Raw genomic sequence first — 21,526 nt, 5'->3', positions numbered from 1 at the left:
AGCCCTTCTCACTGATCGTAATTATGATCAATAAAAGGTATCTAATTATGTCTTTCACCAGGAGATATGCACCAGCGGTTATTAAACATCGAATTACTTATTAATTGATATGTTTTTGTAGGCAAGTAAATGTTAATGTAAAATATTGCTAAAATGAACTGATGTATGCCGATATGCGCACACGTGTGTGTCATGTATGATCGGATAATTCAAAGAAAACAAGCAACAAAATACACATTTTACGTAGTTTCTTGGTTTTAAATATCATTTTACATCAATGAAAAAAAAAAATCATAGAAATATATTTAATTTTTTTTATTCAGAGATCGATTTTCGGAGCATGAACATCGTTTTTTTTCCAGATTTTTTGGGTGCGCAAAATATTCGAGTAGAAGCTTTTTTCCCGATTTTCAGCCTCAAAAAGTACCTGCGCAAATTACACAGGTGCGCAAATTACATGGGTTTTTACGGTATATCAAAACTATAAATGCTTCTTTAATCAGATTTAGCAAATATGGAAATTTTAAGGTCACTTACTAAATAATACCTGGGTTGGGGTTTATGTGTGAACAGCCAGGTCCATGTCCTAGCTGCAGATAGAGCTGCTATCGTGTATCATGGACAAGATGTATCATAGTAATTTGCTAATGACCATATCATAAATGAAGATTGTGTTTCATTCTTAAAATACACTGTGTTAAGATTCTGATACTGATGTCATGATTTGTTTTAGACCTTTTCCTGGAATCAAGACATTGCTCTAAATCAATAAAACAATAGAATCAGTGTATCAAACAGCTGAGCTGCTGAATCTTTGCATATCCTTTTTAGATGTAGAGAATTGATATTCCTATCATATCCCTGTAATTGAAAAATTGACGAAATGTTGACAAATACTGTATACTCATATTTCAATATCCCTAATCTAAAACACTGATGGGAATCTTCGTAGGTAACAGGAGTGTTGAAGTTATCTCGGGTTGATTATGTGATGTCTTAATTTGTCCATGCTAACAGCTCTAGGTTTCCATTTTTCAGGTGTTCTTATATATATCTGATGACAAAACAGTGGAAGGTTGCTGTGTCGCAGAACATGTCAGCCAGGTAACTTCACCTATTCATGCTTTTTGTATTGACTTAGATATACATGATTAGGTAAACAGAACTCGGTTGATTGTGTCTAAAGTTTGGAGGCCATGGGTTCAAGCCAAAGCCTGGCCCTGTAGCATGTTTTTTTCTGTTGAACACATATATTGTATAGATAAAGTTCTTTTCAAAGAATTTCTGTAAGACAATAAGTACAAAATGGACAATTGAGTAGGTGAAATGTTTAGTTAATAAGGATTATTGCAGTAAACATCTTTCCTACTGCAGGACTCTAGGTTTTGTAATATAGTATCCATCCATAGAATTAAATATATATAATTTGCATAGTAATATGTAGGGCTGTAACGATACACCTATGCCACGATACGATACATATCACGATATCTACCCACGATATGATACATTTTGATAGGATACAGGATGATGAATTGTTATGCTTCCTCTTCAAATGCGTCGCCATGTTTGATGTGTTCCCCGACTTGTAACTTAAAGCTACGAAATATATGTGGCAAGTGGAGAGTGCTGCTACATTGATTGTACATTATGGAAAGGGACACCACTGCTGAATTAATTATTGAAATATAAATTAATTACTAGATTTTTCAAATTTGCATAACTTGAAAAATATATGTTATATGTGAATGAAAGTTATATGAAAATTGTTCGTTATTGTCTCTAGTTTACATTAACGTTTTCAATTCTAAAGTTGCTTCAGTGTTTACCTGTACAGGTGTTAATAAAGATAAAAAAGGTGAAACTTTTAATTAATCGGATTTAAGCACCAGAAAGATAATTTTAAAATTATTTTTGTCAGCAAATGTGATTGGTAAATGATAACAGAGATTCTAAATTTCATTTATGACATAAGACGCTGTACATTTACATGGAGATTCTCAGGTAAAAAGGTCAGGTATTTCATCAAGAATTGCATGTGATTTGCTACAGATTTCAAGTCATCATTCAATATATTTACTGTCACAGTCGGCATATATATATATATATTAGCTATGGTGTAGTTTATGATTAAATCATCGATATATAGTTTGAAGAAATCAATCGGCTCAAAACGTATTAATGTCAATGTTCAAATCGGCCTCCCCTGCAGACGACATGTGCGCCTCGGTCCGCCGATATTTTCCTGTTTGCGTAGGGCACAAAATTAAAGCCGTTCATTGGAAAGTTACATATTATGTTACACCGAAGTATTTCCACATCAACCGTGTCAAACCCTTCAAAACCTTTATTATCATCGTAGGTGACGCTGGAGAATAATAAATGTTTACGTTACACATGTGTGGTTAAATTCCGGAAGTCAGGTAATACTAAAAACCGAACCGAACCGAAACACGGAAAAATATACCGTAAACCAAACCGAAGCAATTTAGCACGGTGTTCGGTGCACCGCGGTGTATCGTTACAGCCCTAGTAATATGTAGGGAACTCAACCATGAATACAAGTGATCTATTTTGGAGTCTTGTGGTCAGATATTTCTTTTCCAGAATAGCTTTTGTAAGTATTGCTGCTAAGATATTTAGGAATTAGATATGAGCAAGTCTTGTTTGTGATTCAGGGTTACCCTGTGATTGGTGACAGTCAGCCAAGTCAGGGGTCTCAACCTGGACATCGCCCTTGGTGCTGTCAGTCTGAGCCTCAGCCAGCCTCAGTCGGCGTCAGTCGTATCTGGGTCCACTGTCAGCATCGACAGAAGGGCATTGCCTCCAAACTGCTGGACTGTGTCAGGTAATGATGTGGGATACTCTTGTTTATTGCATTCCAAATTGTTACCAGGTTGAACCTGCATTGTTTATGGAACAGGTGTAGACATGTTATCTTATGTTGCTTTCTGGTGAGCCTTGACAAAGACTTTCAAAACCCACTTTAATATTTGTACTGTACAGGGCATTATCCCCCATACATATCACATTTTAAAAGTAGACAAACGGGCTTGTCCAATTAAACAATCAGGCCTCATGTGATAAAGTGATGATAGCCATTAGATAAAAAAAAATACCAAGCTGGTCTGGTCAATATGGCCTATTGATAATTGTGTAAATGGTGATGTGTCTACCTTCAAATGTAGTTTTTGGTGTACAGATTAAATTGCCTTAGTTTACTGCGCACAGGTTATTTTTTTTCAAATGTCAGCCTCATGTTTTATGCATACATTAGACAAGTATTTATGTCACTTCATAATTTACCTAGAAGGCTTCTTGTGAATTCAGGTGAAAACAAATCTCTTCTGAAATAAGTTATTTACAGGAGAGTTAAATATGGTAATGGTTTCACTTCTCTCCTCTAGGCAATGGTTCGAGTATGGTGTTTTCATCGAAAAGAAGCAAATTGCATTCTCTGATCCAACACCAGATGGCAAACAGTTAGCAACCAGGTACACTGGCACACCTAACTTCCTTGTGTACAAGTATGGGTAGTCCTGAAGTCAGCGGTCAAGGTCCAGTGGACGCTGGTCAGTACCTAGTCAGTTTGCGGATATCAACATTGAGGTCAAGAAAGGAACGGAATTATTATTTCATGAGGTGTTAAATCATTAGTTATGGACTGTGATGATTCTTCCAACTCTTTAGTCAGGGAAGGTATCCCCATCTAATTCATGATTTTTGATCTATCGCAATTTGGCCTTGACTGATTGATCAATCAGAGAACACACTATTTTTACCTTGATTAACCAGACTAACAAAGACACCAGCGTGGCTGTGCCTGACCAATCATGAAAGACATCCTGTTTGGCTGTGATCGACAAGCTAGGGAAGACATCCCATTTTGATTGTGATGGACCATTTTGATGAGGAACCCTTGTCTGCCGTGATCAACTATTTAGAGAAGACATTCTATTTTAGATTAAGATTGACCACTTTAAAACATTGGCCACACATTGGACTTGTGTCAAGTAAATTTTCATTGCATTTGAATGGACCAGGTGTACCAACGTATAATGTGAGGGTTTTCCTCTATTGATTACAAATGATATCCATGGGAGTATTAAAGTTGATTGTGATCTACAGGAGTCAACTCATCAATTTTACTTGAATTACAATCATCACTACTTTTCCCCCTCCAACAACGTGTAATTGATAATGTTAAATCTTAGCTTTTAATGTTATTTCCTAGAAATTATCCAAAATATATACCATGGACTTGTGTGAATAATAGCTGCATGATTGAACTTATAGCAGTTATAGGAGAATTATAAGCCCACCTTTATAACATGATTTCTATGTTAATAGTGTGAACAGGTTATACATTTTGTGAATAAACATTTTAAATATGACATTGTAACGTCATAAATGATAACAAAATGATTATAGCATCACATTGAAGACAATAGAGTTAAAATGGTGGAATTTTACACTTCAGCAATGACCACGAAAAACACGCTTTCCAATTTTTGTTAATTTGGAATTTGGGTAGCATTTCATATGACGTTTATAAAAATGCATCTTTAAACTTTGAAGAGGTTTGTTATGTGATATTTGTTTTTATAAGTTAGAGATGAGGTTTCCAAATCTTGTATGCAATCAGAACTCGTTTAAGATCTTATATATATGTATGTAAAGAATATTGAAAGTAATCATGGTAAATGAGTACTAAAACAGTGTGTTTCATTGGTTACTATTTATATAGTTAGTGAGAACTGATATTTCTATGATATGCCCTGTGGTCTTTGATATGTAGATATGTAAGTGATGGATTTAACCTGTGATTATGTTCAGTGCCTATAACAGATATATAGAAACAGTTGTGGCAAACAAACTCCTGCAATATCAACTACATTATATAATTGAAATTATATCCTAATGTTGGAAATCGAAATGTGATCATAATCTCTTACTTGATGATGATGATGACCTTTCATGAACAATTATCGTTGTAATCAAATTACCGGTACCTAAATTTTGGTATTAAAAATATGTTTGATATATATGTCATTGTAATATTGGTTTTTGTATGATCAAAGGTTCACTGAATAGCATATTCACTTGATATTTTCTTCACTTATTGTTTAAATTTAGCTTACCAGAAATCCATTAAGAGCAAATGATTAATCTGCCTCTAAATCATTGCCAAAGTATCATTTTACACTGATAATCAGCCAACATCTATAGAAAACTTCACCTGACGAATCAATTATATAACTTCACAATCGATTAATTGGAATCAGTTTTGTAATCAATCTATTTTTCTTTATAATTGATCATTGGAACAATACTAGTACCAGATATTGCCAATAGCCTGACAGAAATTTCATAAATAGGACTTTCTTTTATCTTTCAGGTATTAACTTTTGCTTTTGCATCATATTACACAAAATAATGTTAGTTGTAATTAATGTTTCATTTCAGTCTTTATTTAGTTTCTGCAAAGTCCTTCTATATAAACACTGTATTTTACTTGTCATAACGTCATGTTTGCTGATAAGCCCACCCCCTTGTTAAACAGATTTTATAGACCATGCCTGTATTGGAGGACCCCAATACCAGGTTGACCCATTTCTGTGGAGTAGTTCCCTTCCCAAGCTTATTACAAGTAAAATACTTTGCGTACCTTGTGTATTATTTGTAATTGATCGAAGGGAATTTTCAAAGACTTCATATTCCAATGACTTCCGTGACATTTTCTTTAGTGTCTTTATGTTTTCTTGAGTTGATGTCAGAGTTTGTTTTGATTCAAATATTAAATACATAAAACATAATTATATAACACAATGTTTTTGTGAGTTTCTGTTATTCTGCCTGTAAATATAGTGCTGGTTTACATGGCAGTAAACTGTTGCACTGGAGATGTGTGATATTGCAATACGGCACTGGCCTTCCATTATCCTACTGCATTTGTTTGTCTGATAAGCTTGTGTTACATGTACATTGATCATGTGTATCGATTAGTGACATTTCAGAAGAAGAAATAGATTACTGTGTCATATTATCCAATGAATCCTGGCCATAACCTACTTTGACCATGTGTAACACTGACTCAAATGTGATGGAGAATATGTTTTACATTGTTGAAAGAAATTACATTTTTTAAATTGTAGGAAATAAAACTTACAATGTTAAGATATTAATGTCACCAAGTGATTTTGGAATGTAAATTTAATACTGATTGTTTTCTAGTTGAAGATTGGTCAAATAATTTGAGACATTTTCTTTTAGTGTGATTTTTAGAGACTATCATTGTTGAATTCTTCTTCTTATTTTTATTTTTTTAAATCAAAAATATCCAGCAATAAATTTCCTTTACTTAACCAGTTAAAGGGTTTGTCTTTCATCAATATCCATCAAAAATATTAACTTTTATTTCCTAACACCTTGCTAGGCCATACCTCACTTTTGGCTTTAACCCTTTCACCACTGTAGACCATAATGGACTCATCCATATCAATGCATGTTAGAGTCTACTAAAGTTACATAGGGGTGAAACGGTTAATGATGTAGTAGTTGTTATTCCTTTCTGAACGTTAAACATTAAGGGTAATGGCAACAAATGGTTCACCTGTTGGGAGTATAGTGTGACCGGTTAGAATGCTGTCTGGGTACCTTCACCATGATGTTTCAGTGAGATGTCACTATGAAGTCAGCATCACAAGGAGGCAAATACACCAACATACCCTCCTTCGACACTCGTACACACATATACAATACACATGAAGCCACGTTTTTAAATGAACTTAGCTATTGAATGTACATTAAACCCTACAAATCAAACAAAATCTGTGGACTTGCCATAAAGTGCCTCTCTAATCTTACACACACACCATTCTGGGTCATCAGTAGTTTAGACTAATCAGGGTTTTCACCTTTTTGGCTCCATGTATCGCCGATGAGTCCAAGAAGGACAATATAACTGGTGCAGTGTTCTATAATTTGGCGCAGCGTCTGTCATCCACTGTCGTCTGTCAACTTTTACTTTAAACGACTTCTAAGAGTCATGAAAATTGGCTGAAAGCTTCGTTGGTAAGAGCCCAACAAAGTTTGAGAATGAAAATGACTTTGACCTACTTTCAAGGTCACAGCAGTTAATTATGTCAAACGTTTCAAACGACTTCTTCTGAAGAACTAAAATGTATATAATCTGTATATTTGGCTGGTGGCTTCTTGGGATAGAGATCACCAAAGTTTGCAAATGAAAATGACCTCAACCTACGTTAAAGGTCAAAGAGGTCAACAACATTTCAAACGACTTCTGAAGAAGAACCAAAAGGAATGGATTCATAAGATTTGGCTGGTAGCTTCTTGGGATAGAGCAAATAAAGTTTTAGAAGGAAAATGACCTTGACCTACTTACAAGGTCACGGGGAAAAATATGTCAAACAACTTCTGAAGAAGAACTAAAAAGCATAGAATCATATAATACTATTTGGTTGGTAGTTTTAACAGATGAGGCAGACAAAGTTTGCCTGTGAAATATGAGATATTTTCAATTTGAACTCTTGTAAGCGATAAGGCTCATTGGGCCTCTTGTTAAATTATATAGTTATATAAAATTCTGACAATTTTCGTGCTATTGTCACAGATAGCGTTTGCTTGGATAACTTTTGAACTAAGATTAGTTTATCCAGGGTCCTTGTTAGGTGAGTGAAGATGTTTGTGACGTTCGCACGCTTTCTGGCCCTTCTATCTGCCCAGTTCGTCTTACAAATTCTCAAAAAGGGGACAAACACGACATAAGGTTGGCTATTGAGTACTTCTGCATGCTTTTCAGTAAGACATTCACGACAGGTTTTTCAACTGTTATCTTATCAAAAAACAAGATTACACTGAAGGGTTCGCCAGACTGCCATAAGTAAACACATAAGGTACGGGAAGGTCATACATGGGCCGTTAAGGTATAAGACGTTGACGCTTTTCATGTATATTTTGACAATTTTCGTTGGATATTTAAGTATATTTAATTGTGGCCCTTTTGTTTGCTTTAATATCTTTTTGAGGAAGGACCGTTGAATCACGTCATTTAAGGATGCATCCCTCTGAAACTCTTCCTTTATTAGCTCACCTATCCGAAGGGGCAGAGAGGCGAGGCCCATTAGGGGGAACATTATTATAAATGTTCAAAATCATTCCATTAGAATATTAGAATTTTAACCAATTTTTGTGTCAACTTCATTGAAAAGTGGACTTCATTTGTATAGATAGAGGGTCTGACCCCTCTAGTGGTAGAAGGACAGGGTACAATAAGGATAACTCTTTCTTACTTATTGATTTTTTTGTCCTGAAATTTGGTGTAAAGCATCTCTCTTCAAAGGGGATATTTTTATGAATGGAGAGTTTGCCCCTCAGGAGGCAGAGGAGTATGAAGGGATATTTTCAATTATTTAAAACCTTTCTACTTCTGTAAAAATTGAATTTTTATCCAAATTTGATGTAGAGCAATTGTTGAATCAATTCCGAGAGCAGAGGGGCGGGGCCCAATAGGGGAAATCGAGGCTAATGTTTAATAGAAGAACATGTGTGTTTAGACACAGAGCTAATATTTGGCTAAAAGTTGCAGTGAAATATTATATTGAGAATATTTTTCCATGGTTGCTTATTATGCAGGTGATTTATACAGGCCCTTCGGGCTTCTTGCATGTGTTCGTTTTGTGCTATGTTAGGTCAAAGATTCCGATTTAAAAAAATGTGTAAATCTTGCTGAAATTTGTTTCGACCTGATGCAGGAAAAATTCATCCAAAAGCTTCCAATAGTGGTATCAGATATCTTTGAATCTTTCACAATTGTTAAATTAGCATTTTCTTCTACTGTTTTTGCAGATTTAGCAATTTACATAAAGTTGTACAACTCAACATCTTTTTATACATTTTCTTCCTAAACCAGTATAAAAAAAAGGAGGGGAGTCGGTTGCTTTTGTTTTTGCCATTATTTTCCTGTGGATTTTTTTCACGTTTTGTGGGTTCAGTTTCTTTTCAGAAACAGAGCTTCAGTAAAATTAAAAAAGTCATGAAATACCAATATCATATAATTTGCCACAATGTTACAATTTATTTTGATAATAGTGAACATTTACAAATGATTGAAACATCAAAATGTTAACTTGCTACAGTAAAAAAACGATTTAAGTGAAAAATCTTATGTCAAAAAGGTGAACTTTAAGCGTCAATTGTTTTAAAATTTAAAAAATATATCCTGCAGTACATACAAAAGGTATCTATTTTATTTAACATTTTTCACATATTTATTTGCTTTTTAAATTGATCATAATATGTGAAAACCCGTTACATTAGATCAACACGTGATTTGAACGTGCTTTGAACCTCAAAATAGGACACCCTTTAAGTTTAAAGGTAAACATTAGACATGACATATGTATGGAGAGTTTAAGAAAATTGCACAATTAAACATAACAATCCCAAAAAGTCAATAGCAAAATCTGTACTACAAAATTAAAAGAAGAAGAATTTTACAACTAAGCAAGGCAAACTAAACATTTCAAGAAAAAAACAAGACATAAGGTGTTATGGATGTTTGCATTCTGTAAACAACCTCATTCAAATGCGCAATTTTATATGCAAATATAGTGGTATAGTGGTAATGTACACGCTACATGGACTGCGAACAAAAACTGTGTACATTTACTTACTACAACATCACGCCAAGAGTTTGCTGCCAAATCATCAAAAGAAAATACGAATACACAACGTGTTCATGTACGCTCTCATCCCGTACACAACTTCATTCAAGCGTGCAGATAACCGTAGATATATGATTATTTTCTGATCAGGAACGAGAACAATGGTAGTAATTATTATTCTTTTTGTCGTTGCCTGATCAACAACGAACTTGTTAGCTACTACCACGGATTTAGACTATATAAGTCCGTGCTACTACTAACAAATTAACAAGCTAATATTAGTACTCCTATCTTTGTTTGGTACCACAACATCTAAAACTACATACCACATGACTTATTGTAGCCTGGTAACCACATTTTTATTTAGCATTAACACTATTGATTCAATTTTGAAGCTATTTGCATAGATCCCATATTTTATGCCTTTTCTCAATCTCCTTTTGTATCAAACAATGTTGTCATTTTCTTGTACTGATTTATGTTGACCAATCTATGACAATGTCAGTATATACCTCTGCCGAATTCAGACGACATTAATCATAACTACGTCATTGTAACGATGGATACCACAGACCCTCTCGCTCAAAGTATGATTATTTTACACACATTTTACAGTTTATCACCCCTGCAGCTATGAGGGTCGGGAAAAGAATACGCCTGCTGTTACCCACAGGCGAATAATGAGGGAACCCCTACAAAATTGGGGATTTGCTTTGGTGTCCTCTTTTTGGGGACAAAAAACCGACCAAAATAAATCTGCTGCATCCATTGCAATATTTGGGATCTTTATCTTTCCTTCTATTTCTAACTACCTTTTATTTCCTAGCGCCTTGCTTGGCAACACCTCACTTTTGGCTTGAATTTTGAGCGTTCGACTAGGTAAGGAAGGCAATGGGTTCTGGCCCAAGGCCGGGACATACCAAATACGTAACTGTATATATTCATTCAACTAAATGGTGAATTTTGAAAAATAAGTTTAAATCTAAGGGATGTAAGCTTCAAAAGTAAATAAAGGTATCAAACTGCCTTGAGTTGGAATTCAAAGTCACTATGCTTTCGATATGGAAATAACAAACTGAACATGAGACGCTTGCTAAGAATGCATACTGAAAGCAGATCTATGTGTAAGTAAACTGTATCATTCAGTCGTTATTTTCGTATAAAATAGGAGGTTTGAAATCTATTTTAGGCGCACAATTCTATGTAAACATAATACAATGAAAGAGAATGTTTGCATTGATGAATAAAAGTAAGTTCTTACCATTTTTGAAAATCTCACTATTTTGTTCACAAAATGTCAGGCAAACGCTTCAGCAATGGTTAGTATATGTTATGATTAAACTGATTTAGACTTGTTAAATCCAGTCACAACTAATATAATTTCACAACTATCCAGACACATCTTTGTTTCTTTTGAAAACCACTTAAACCGGAGTAACGTGATTCCACTACTCATACAGATACACACAAACAAAAGTCTGTCCGGCACATGATCATCGAAGCATTGAAGATATATACAAACTGAACTGTAGCAATAAATAGGGTCATCATTTTTTTTTGCAAATCCATTTCAGCAAGAAATGCGTCCCGCTCGCTCTTTTTCTGCGCGTTCCCGTACATCCTTGGCTACATTATGCATTGATCCTTTATGAACCTCGCAGGATGTATACATGAGATTATATACGTCAACTGGTATAACCGTAATGTTTAAAATTAAAAAAAGCAGCGCCTGCTACCCTTTTGACCGTACGAGCTGCAGTTTTGGCTCCCCCTCCAGCCAAAAGAGGCGCTATACCAGCAATGCCGCCGGTAACGAATTTTCCACTTCCAATCACTCCTTTCGCTATCATTTCTTTTTCTACGCCACTGCCATTAGCCTTAAGGTTTGCACGTAACTTGTTTAGTAATTCAGAATCGCGCCTATTATTGTCCGATGCTTGTTGGACTTTCTCTATTAAACTGTTTTCATGAAAATGTTTACCAAGAAATGTCCCCACTGAAGTAACTGCACCGCTTCCGCCAACTACTGCAAAGACAATCCCGGGGATGATGCTAATTCCCCCTGTTAAAGCTGCAGCTCCAAAACAAATGGCAGCACCGAGGGAAGAAACTATAGATGCCGACGTTGCCGCAAGGCAAGACATATTGGCTCTCTTTTGCATTAGGTCTAGTTTGTCTGCAAGCTGATGAAGCCGCCTTATAGTCTCATTTCTGGTTTTTATCCATACTCTCGTTTGTGCTATATAGTCATACATGATAAAATGATAAAACATGTTTACTTCAGTTATCAGATATGAATACAGAATGCACCAACACATTTTAGATAACCAATGCGAGGTGCTGTGTTGACATTGACAGCAGCATTTCCAATTTTGTAAGCTCACCAATGGTTCCTTAAGAATTAAGTATACTGAAGAAACAATGATAAATCTACCGGGTCATTGAAAGAAGAGTTAAACTGCAAACCGACTTGGCAAAAGAGTATGGAGTGTATGGATTTTTTGTTAGCTGAAGACAATATTATAGTTTAAGTGTGTTGATTGAAGCATCTCCAGAGTAATAACTGATTGTTTAAGATATACTCAGAGTATGTTTTGTTTTCTGTTAAGCTTGCTGTCAGCTTAAAGCATAACTCTTTATGAACCTAAAATTTAGAATTTAAGGTTACAGAATCTTTTTCTAAATACATCTGTATGTTCGTTTAAATATATGTTCGGAGTTTTGCGCCATTCAACAGTAAAGGTTTTTTTGCCCAATTTCAAATTCGCCCTTTACATTCAATTTCTATGTTTATTATGTTATTTACAAATGTTCGCTGTCATGATAATTCGGCCTCATTACTGAGGGCGAAACAGGCGAAAATCAAAATGTAGCGAACGGGTACATTTAAGTCAAATTGTGAGTAAGCTAGTCTTTCTTAAAAAGATGAATGTACAACTAATAGTGGAATGGTTTCAAGTCGTCTAAACTCCACTCCACCCCCTCATGAGTGTATCATACGGCAACATCGCATAAGACGACGTATATGGGGAGCCCCTGAAGAATGGCCTTTAAGTTGCCGTCACAATTGCAACACGTGGGAGCTCTTCTGTTTCTTGCATCGTTATCGGCTGTTCACTTGCGGCGGTGTTTTCATATTTGATTGGACTGCTATCAGAATAACGTTACCGATGGAGTGTCATGCTACTGGGTCAAGGTGACAACATTTCTGTGCTACTTCATTTAAGGGATCTTTAAAGTACCTTATTGCTGTGAACGATAACCTATTACTTTATACACAACAGTGAATGTTTTTTAGAATTCTCTGTAAAGTTTATGTTAAATGTAATCTGTAGTGAGAATCCCGAGAAGCTTCCATAAAAATCTATTACAAAAAATTATAACAAGAAAACTGACGTGTACAATTAAGCAAGAGAAACCAAACATATCAAGAAAAAACTACAAATAATGTGATGTGGATGTGAGCATTCTGTATACAACGTCTTTCAAGTGGTAATTTCATGTGTAAATATAGAAACTATCTGATTATAACAGAGTAGTTACGTACACTCTACACGATTTGAGAACAAAATTGTACTTTTACTTAATACAGCATCACGCCCAGGGTATGCTGATAATGTACATTGTAGGTTCTGGGACACCAATTTCACATTATCATATCATATCATTGAGTGTCAAACGTATATAACTCGGTCGTATCTAAAGAAGGTCTTCCAACCAATCGGCCACAACTTTCTCTTTCAACGCAAAGATGGCATTATAATAAGGCTATAGCAATTGCTGTTTCATTCAGATTGTTTGGCCAGAAATATTTCCAGTTTCTTTCTTTGATGTTTGTGCACATTTCTTTACATCAGAGACTAATTTAGCCATTTACCGTTTATGTCGAAAACCAATCGAGCAGTGCTGCCACCACTTTGACGGTACGAGCTTTAGTTTTATCTCCTTGCGTCATTGTAGTCACTATTCTAGCTTCAAGTTCAATGCTATCAGATACTGGTTTCCCCACTCCCGATAACAGCTTTTTATTCTATCTTTCTCTATATCGCATTCATTAGTTTCACATTTTACATGCAATATTTTACGTGTTTTAGACTCGCATCTTTCATTGTCTCAAAAGAAAACATGCACATCTACAGACAAAGGGAAACTTATATATTAATTTTGAGAAAGATCACTCCAGTACTTCCTGGGCATAAGAGATAACAAACCTGAAGAGCCAAAGTCCAAGATGGCTGCCTGTCGGCCATATCATTTATCCAATTAGTCTTAAAAGAAAGTATGCACAACTTGGGAACAAGAGGAACCTACATATCAAATTTGAGAAAGATCCCTCGAGGTCTTTATGAGAAATAGCAATAACAAGAATTGTTTAAGTACGGACCCGGACCCCGGACGACAGGCAATTTGAATAGCCAACCATCTGAACATGATGGGCTTGAAATATTAAAATCTGAACATCTACAATGCAACAGACACTTCTTTATTTCGTACTACATTTATTCTTAAGTATAAGGTACTTTACTATTTTTCCACTTACTTATTTCAGTTTATTACATAAAGTATTATATATATATAGAAAAAAATCCATAGCCTGAATTGTCCTTCAAACTAAGCGAGGTCTATTAAATCATGCAGCAGATATTTAATATCTGTTAGTATGTGGCACAATATTACAAATCTTTTGAGAAATTTTAACAAATTGTAAACTTGACACATTTCACAAGGCCGGTATCCGAAAAGAACTCTGCTTGTTTTATCTGGGTAACACTAGGTGCTTAAGAAATCATCACTATTCAATATGTATCAAACTACGTCTTGGTAAAGTCCTTAAGTAATACCGTCGTTAAACGTGTCAAACGGTGTTGTTTTTGCCGATTTCTATATTACTTACTTACCTTTTGACAAACAAACTGAATTTACTACATGTTAAACAGTTGCAATGTCTGAATTATTCTTTTGTTTATCAGTCACATGGTAGGTATGCCGCTTTAAATCTTAAACCTTCTCGCTCGTTTTCTATTCGCATACACCTGAGCGCACTCACTGACATTCTTTTTGATAACGACGAAGATTTATGTCGCGCATATTGTATGTTTTGCTGTAGTCTGCCATATTCTGATAATTTTCAAGAGGGGCTGGAGAAGCTTACTCAGGAGATATGCCCAAGCAACAGCAACAGTCCAAGGTCACATGCACAATCGCAATGTGGCACTAAAACGTTCCTCGAATTGTGTCGATAACAATTAAATACGCTAAACGTGAATTGAACCCGTGCAAATAGGTCAACGATTCATAAAGTAAAGCCAGGTAATCAGAACGTGAACATTTTGTCTTTCGTTTATTAAATATTACCGTCAGAACACTTTGATTAGGATAAATCTTGAAACATCATATCCTTCAACCTAATACCGCATACTGCTTTACACGCCACCATACAACACATATACTTCATGGTAGATTTGTACTTGACATTCTCCAGCACCTAGTGTTACCCAGATAAATCAAGTAGAGTTCTTGTCGGATACCGACTTTGAGAAATGTGTCAACTTGACATGTCACTTTGTCAAGTTTGCATGTACAACTATACCACTAACAATGTTGTGTGCTGGCATGTCACTTTGTCAAGATTTGGATGTACAACTATACCACTAACAAGAGTGTGTGCTGTCCATGTCACTTTGTCAAGTTTTTCATGTACAACTATACCACTTCTATCGTTGAGTACATGGCTCACTTCGGCCACCGTACATATTAGAAGGAAGATGTGAGGCCGCTATCGGCCATTGTACCACACGGTTTTTTGTGGTTGTGCTAAAAATACAAAATTTCGATACACGAGAATGATCCGAAAGGGATTGGAGAGGCCCCAACGGGTAAAGGGGACCTCTCAAATCCAAAAATGATTGAGTGCACGTTATACGGTATTACATCTTGATGATGTGACTGAAGGAGCTATGTTGATGACGTGACGTTTTGACCAATTAACATCAGTATTTTACTTACACACCAGATTTAATTTTCACGCTTCGACTAAAAACATCACCAATTATTTATTTATGCATACTTTATGTTACCTTTGGTTTAAATAGCTTCAAATTTGGAAATAGTCCTGTATATTTATGTCGTTACAATGGTTGTATCCGATCGTGCCCAAATAACATAAATCTAAAAAACAAACACCTATACAAGATTATCTGATTGTTATCTTAATATATAAATAGCATTACTGTGTTCGAATAACAACTGTACTTGTTTCAAATCCAATGTAAACCTTTTATTTGATCAGAGCGTACGATGATGTGAGGGGCTGCGAGGGGCGTGTTTGGTTTGAATGACTGACGTCGGGACCTCCAAAACATAGGTAGGCCTACCTTATCGTCATCAGATGGTTCCTGTCACAATCAGAGATATCAATCAGCTAAATATTAAAACGCAATGCACAATAAATAATTACAGGTTTTTGACAATGTATTTATAAGCAAATTACTAGAGATAATCACATGTAGATATCACGTTGTTAGGTATGCGTGTCAGAGAGTTAGCGATTACGAATTCTGTATAATTGTAAGTAAGCGCAGTATCCACCGTAGCCCTTCCAATGCATTATGTGTTCTCGATTGAAAATGGTCAATATCAACATTGTTATTATATCCACGTATCGCTAATGATAAAAAACATTCACTTCTTATAAGTAATAGGTAGAATCTTTACATAACAATTTAAGTTTTGCTATGGTTTAGTCGATGTTTAGGTTGAATTACAAAAAATCAGTTAACAACATCAACTATTTCCACAACTGTTACACGTTTTGGTTGAAATTCAGAAATCAAACACGCCATTATTACGAATTGTCACGCCGACTATTATTTTATTTCTCAGAAATCTTAAACATTTACTCAAAATATGGAACAATGAACGCCTTTAACATTTTTTCAAAAGTTCGGTTGTCACGATATTTTTTGAATTCTCAGAATGTAAAAGTATTGATAGGTGCATATGTAGTGAGAATGCATAATGATCCGTAACACACAGAACTCGAAGTCTACAAGTTGTTAAGGAAAAACAAAATCACCCAAACAAGTAGGATACTAATGAATAAATCACACAGACTAATAGTATAATTATAAAGAAGACCACGTATACGGTATACGGTATGCTATTATTCCACACACAACTTTGAAAACCTTTAAAAAGCAGATAAATAAAGGCATATGGATGATATGTTGCCATGAATAGAACCACGAACAATCGTAGTATGTGGTTCACAACCATGATAAGTATTCATTTTCTTATCAGAATATTTCGTCGAGAGTTTGATGATATTGTTATTTTGGGTCGCTTTTTCGCTTTGTCTGATACGCAAGTTTGATAATGAACTTGTTATAGTCACAACTGCTATTTCTGTTGATTCATAGCACAACATTTAGTAAAAAGTACCCATGAATGATACATAATGTTTACAACTAACATTTGTATTTGGTGTTAGTACTATTTCTTAAATTTCATTTCTCTATGTGTCAGCACACTAAAATATGCAACTAAACCGACTGTTGTTCATACTGACCCGATATTCTTTAATCTTTTCGAATCATTTGTGGAAGACAAGAAGGCAAAACTGTAAGTGTCTCGTATTAATTTGGAAATTATATTATTTAGTTCTCATTTACGATTTACGCAAAGGTATATCCATCGGTTTAGTTACAGTTCACGGCACTATGAGATTTCATATCATCTGATGCATACAATCAAACATATTTAGTTTTGAAGTTCTGAAACAGAATAAAAATATATCTTGCAGTTTTACAAAAAAAGGTTGTTTTTGTGACGAAGTGTGAAACGATTGTTAATATGTTATATAGTCAGTATTGATACATCTATTTTCTGTCTGTTCAACTATGGCCTAGTAATCCAATCTATTAACCAATCAGACACCTTAACTTTGAAACATATGTGACCAATTTACATGGCGACATCACTGATGTTAGTTAAGGAAGCATGAAGGTTAGACAAATGCGCATCCGCGCTTACACTACAGATGATAATATCAAATTAACCACCGCAGCGTCTAGTTCAGTCTTGTAATTCGTCCGAAAGTTTAAGCATATGTATTTTTCTGCGATCTCTCTTATTTCATATGCTGCCCCATGTGTTGATCCCTTATGTGACTTGATAGATGTTTCCACGAGAATTATATATCTACAGGCAAAAGTCCTAAGTCGAAAACAAACTAAAAAGCACCTGCCATCTGGGAAACAGTACGAGCTGCAGCTTGTGTCCCTCCTTTTACGGTAGGTTTTCAGGAGATCTGAAGGACGCCTACTTCCACATCCCCATCAAGAAGTCGGCACGGAAGTACCCCGTTTTACTTGCAACGAAAAGGTCTTTAGTTCAGGGCCATGTCATTCGGGCACACGACTGCAACATTGGTTTTCACCAAGCTGTTGCAGTTGGTCGTTGGATTTCTGCACTCTCGAGGATTAGATGTTCATATCTATTTCGACGATTCCCTCATGCTCCACCTAGTGAGAGAGTCTCTGGTGCAGGACAACGGGTTGGTTCTGAAAGTCTAACTCAAGGTCGGTTTCATTCCTTCCAGAAAAAAGTCGGAGGTTTCCCATCTCAGGATTTTGTTGTCCTAGGGAATAGTTTCAATACGGCTCAGGGCATCGCCCTTCCACCGATGGAGAAGTTTGAGAAGGCCAGGGCTTTTGCTCTGACCTTTATCGGCCAGTGTCGAGTCCAGGTACGTTGGTTTCTCAGTTTTCTGGGTTATCTCAACGCCCTGGCATGTGAGGTCCCCTTAGGGAGACTTCACATCAGGCCTCTCCAGATGTTTCTCCTTGCCAACTCGGTCCCTTCTTCAACTGGCTTCCTCTGAACCAGTCGGTCAAGGAGTTCGCACGCTGGTGGACTTATCAGGACAATGTTTTCCGAGGGGTTCCTTTGTCCAAGCCGGCTCCCGCTACTCTGTACGAGGATGCATCCATGTCAGGATGGGGAGCTTCCCTCGACGGGCATTGCCGGTTGGGGGGTGGGGGGTGGGGGTCGGTCTTGTGAACAGCTCTCGGAGCACATCAATGTGCTCGAGATGAGGGCTGCTCTGTTGGCTCTGCAGTCTCTTCGGGATATCCCGCATTACAAGGTGGTTTGTGTGGCTACGGACAACTCTATCCGCATTCTTCTTCTTTGCCAGGAAATGCAGTTGACAATATGTGTCAATCATCTTCCAGGCAGGTTGGATGTTCTGGCGGATACTCTATCCAGGCGCCGCAATCCGGTTTTAAACGAGTGGCAACTGAATCCCACGATTTTCGAGGGAATTTGTCAGGTGTGGGACAGGCCCAAATTAGAACTGTTTGCCACTGAACTATCAGTTGCCAACGTTTGTCGCTCCGGTTTCAGATCCGAGGGCTTTGGCCGTGGACGCTCTGTCTCTGGATTGGGAGGGAATGCATGCATATGCATTCCCGCCCTTTACCCTGGTGGGTAGGATGCTGCAGACGTTTCGGGAGCATCAGTGTTCCCTCCTTCTGATAGCGCCCCTGTGGCCGAGGCAGCCTTGGTTTCCGGAGCTTTTGTCGCTTCTGGTGGAATAGCCCCTGGCTCTCCCTCTCAGAGCGAACCGTCCTTCGCCACCCACGGTCCAGGACGATGCACTCTCGTCCGGAGATCCTCCACCTTCACGCGTGAAAGCTATCCCAGGAGGCCTCGCTCAGGCGGGCTTTTCTAGGGACGTGTCAGATCGCATCGCTCGATCAATTAGGTCTTCTACTCATACCGTCTACCAGTCACGATGGAACATTTACTGTGATTGGTGTGTCGGCAGGAAGGTTGATCCGATCAAGGCTACTGTCCAGGTGATTGCGGACTTCCATCTTTGGCTGTTTAGGGACAGCAATCTTGCCCCTGGCACTATCGCTGGTTATTGCACGACCATTGGTAGTGTTCTCTCTATTCATGGTAGGCCGGAGGTAGGCTCTTCCTCCTCTCTTTTTGCTTGATTAGGGGGTTCGGGTCCGGCAGTTGGCTCCGCAGTGGAATTTGCCACTGGTGCTCGAATCGCTGTTGCGGGCACCTTATGAGCCTTTAGCGTCTGCCTCATTGAAGTGTGTTACCTACAAGGCGGTATTCCGTATTGGCATTGCCTCAGGTTGAAGAAGGAGTGAGATTCATGCCTTTTTTTCTCACCCCTCTTGCCTCCAATGTTGCAGGAATTACTCTGCCGGTTCCCTTCTCACTGATCCCGCCTTCATGGCTAAGGATCAGGTTCCTGGCTTCTCGCCCGATCCTATTAAGATTCCGCTGAGTCTGAGGAGCTGGATAGGTTGCTCTGTCCCTGTCGGGCGCTTAGGTTTTACCTCGATAAAACCAGGGAGGTCGGGGTCCTCGATCTCATCTGTTCTTGCCCATTAAGCAGGGTCAGCAGGATATCTCCTCTCAGTCGGTGCCTAGATGGATCTGTCAGGTTATCAAGTACGGTTACGACCACTCAGATGATCAGATTCGGGCGTTGTATAAGGTGAGAGCTCATGAGATCAGGGACCTTGCTGCATCATGGGCGCTCCTCAATGGATCCTCCTTTCAAGAGGTCATGTCCGCGGCTTTCTTGCGCGGATCGACTACCTTCACGGATTTTTATCTCCGGTCCTTGGCTTCTCATTCAGATGGATTGCATTCCATTGGATCCACGGTGGTACACCTGCTCGTTTCACGGGGAGGTCTTCCATTTTTTAATTACTTTCGGGGCTTTATTTGGGGGGTTCCTTGAACCTTTTCCCTACCTCAAGCATGTCTCGTGTTTGTTCCGTCAGCCTGGTCTGCCTGGATTCGAAGCCTCCACTACGGTAAGACGAATTCGTTTACTAAAATTATGGTAATTATTACTGAAATAAAATTGAGGATTTTGAAGTAAAATCAATTTCATGATGTAATACTTACCATAACTTTATGGAGTCCCGCCCTGTATTCCTCCCCTTGCCTCCTCATCCCGGCTGCCTTTAGGCTCCATAAAAGGGGTTTGAGGATGGGATATCACACCGTGGACCTGTCGTCGAGATATGGGTAACGTCACGGTAGGGAGGTCGGGATATTTGATTTTTTTGTTTTTGGGCTACAAAGACGGGTGTAGTATTGTTTATCCATACTAAAGTTATGGTAGGTATTACATCATGAAAATTGGTTTTACCTCAAAAACCTCAAATTGCTACTCTTCTATACCACTCTCTGTGGTCCGTAAGATGCCGAGTGTAATATTTAGCCTCTCCAACTCGCGTCTGTCATTGTCCAAGGACAGCTGGACTTTTTTGATAAATTATTTTCTTGAAAATGTTTCCCTAAAAATGTTCCTACTGAAGTAACTGCACCACCTCCACCAACAGCTACTAAAACAATTTCCATCAGTTCGTCGGCAAGCTGGTGAAGCCTCCTTATAGTTTCACTTCTTGTTTCCACCCATACGCTTTTAACTCGTAGTCAGACATTGTCAGTGTTTATAGTCAGAATAATATTCCTCTTGACTCTCTTTGTGTGTGCATAACAGTTATGGTGTCAATATGGTGATAATTGTAGCCCAACAACAGTTTGGCACAAAGGGTTACTACATAAACTTAAAGCATATGGTATATCGGGCAATGTTTTTAACTGGTTTGAGAATTATCTTGAAGATAGAAAGCAGAGAGTTCTATCTGAAGGTCATTTTTCTACTTTTAGGGTTTTTAATGCCGGTGTTCCTCAGGGATCAGTTCTCGGTCCTTTTTTATTTCTATTATACATTAATGACATCACTGATATAGTCCAGAGTAACATTAAACTGTTTGCAGACGATACATCATTATATG

The 21,526-nt window shown here is 37.4% G+C and overlaps 1 protein-coding gene across 1 annotated transcript in view; it reads left to right on the top strand.

Annotated features, from left to right (window-relative positions):
- LOC110466685 (N-acetyltransferase ESCO1-like) overlaps nt 1-6,352 on the top strand; it is a 14,545-nt gene extending 8,193 nt beyond the window's left edge. Inside the window, exons 9-11 of the mRNA XM_021523364.1 lie at nt 1,039-1,104; nt 2,679-2,848; nt 3,408-6,352. Coding sequence (XP_021379039.1) covers nt 1,039-1,104; nt 2,679-2,848; nt 3,408-3,537 — 366 coding nt within the window. The 3' untranslated portion in view covers nt 3,538-6,352. The remainder of the gene's footprint in view (nt 1-1,038; nt 1,105-2,678; nt 2,849-3,407) is intronic.
- The last annotated feature ends 15,174 nt before the right edge of the window (nt 6,353-21,526 follow it).

This window comes from Mizuhopecten yessoensis, unplaced genomic scaffold (genome assembly GCF_002113885.1).
Source record: "Mizuhopecten yessoensis strain PY_sf001 unplaced genomic scaffold, ASM211388v2 scaffold11141, whole genome shotgun sequence".
Classification (NCBI taxonomy): domain Eukaryota; kingdom Metazoa; phylum Mollusca; class Bivalvia; order Pectinida; family Pectinidae; genus Mizuhopecten; species Mizuhopecten yessoensis.
This window is presented reverse-complemented; position numbering and strand designations above follow the sequence as displayed.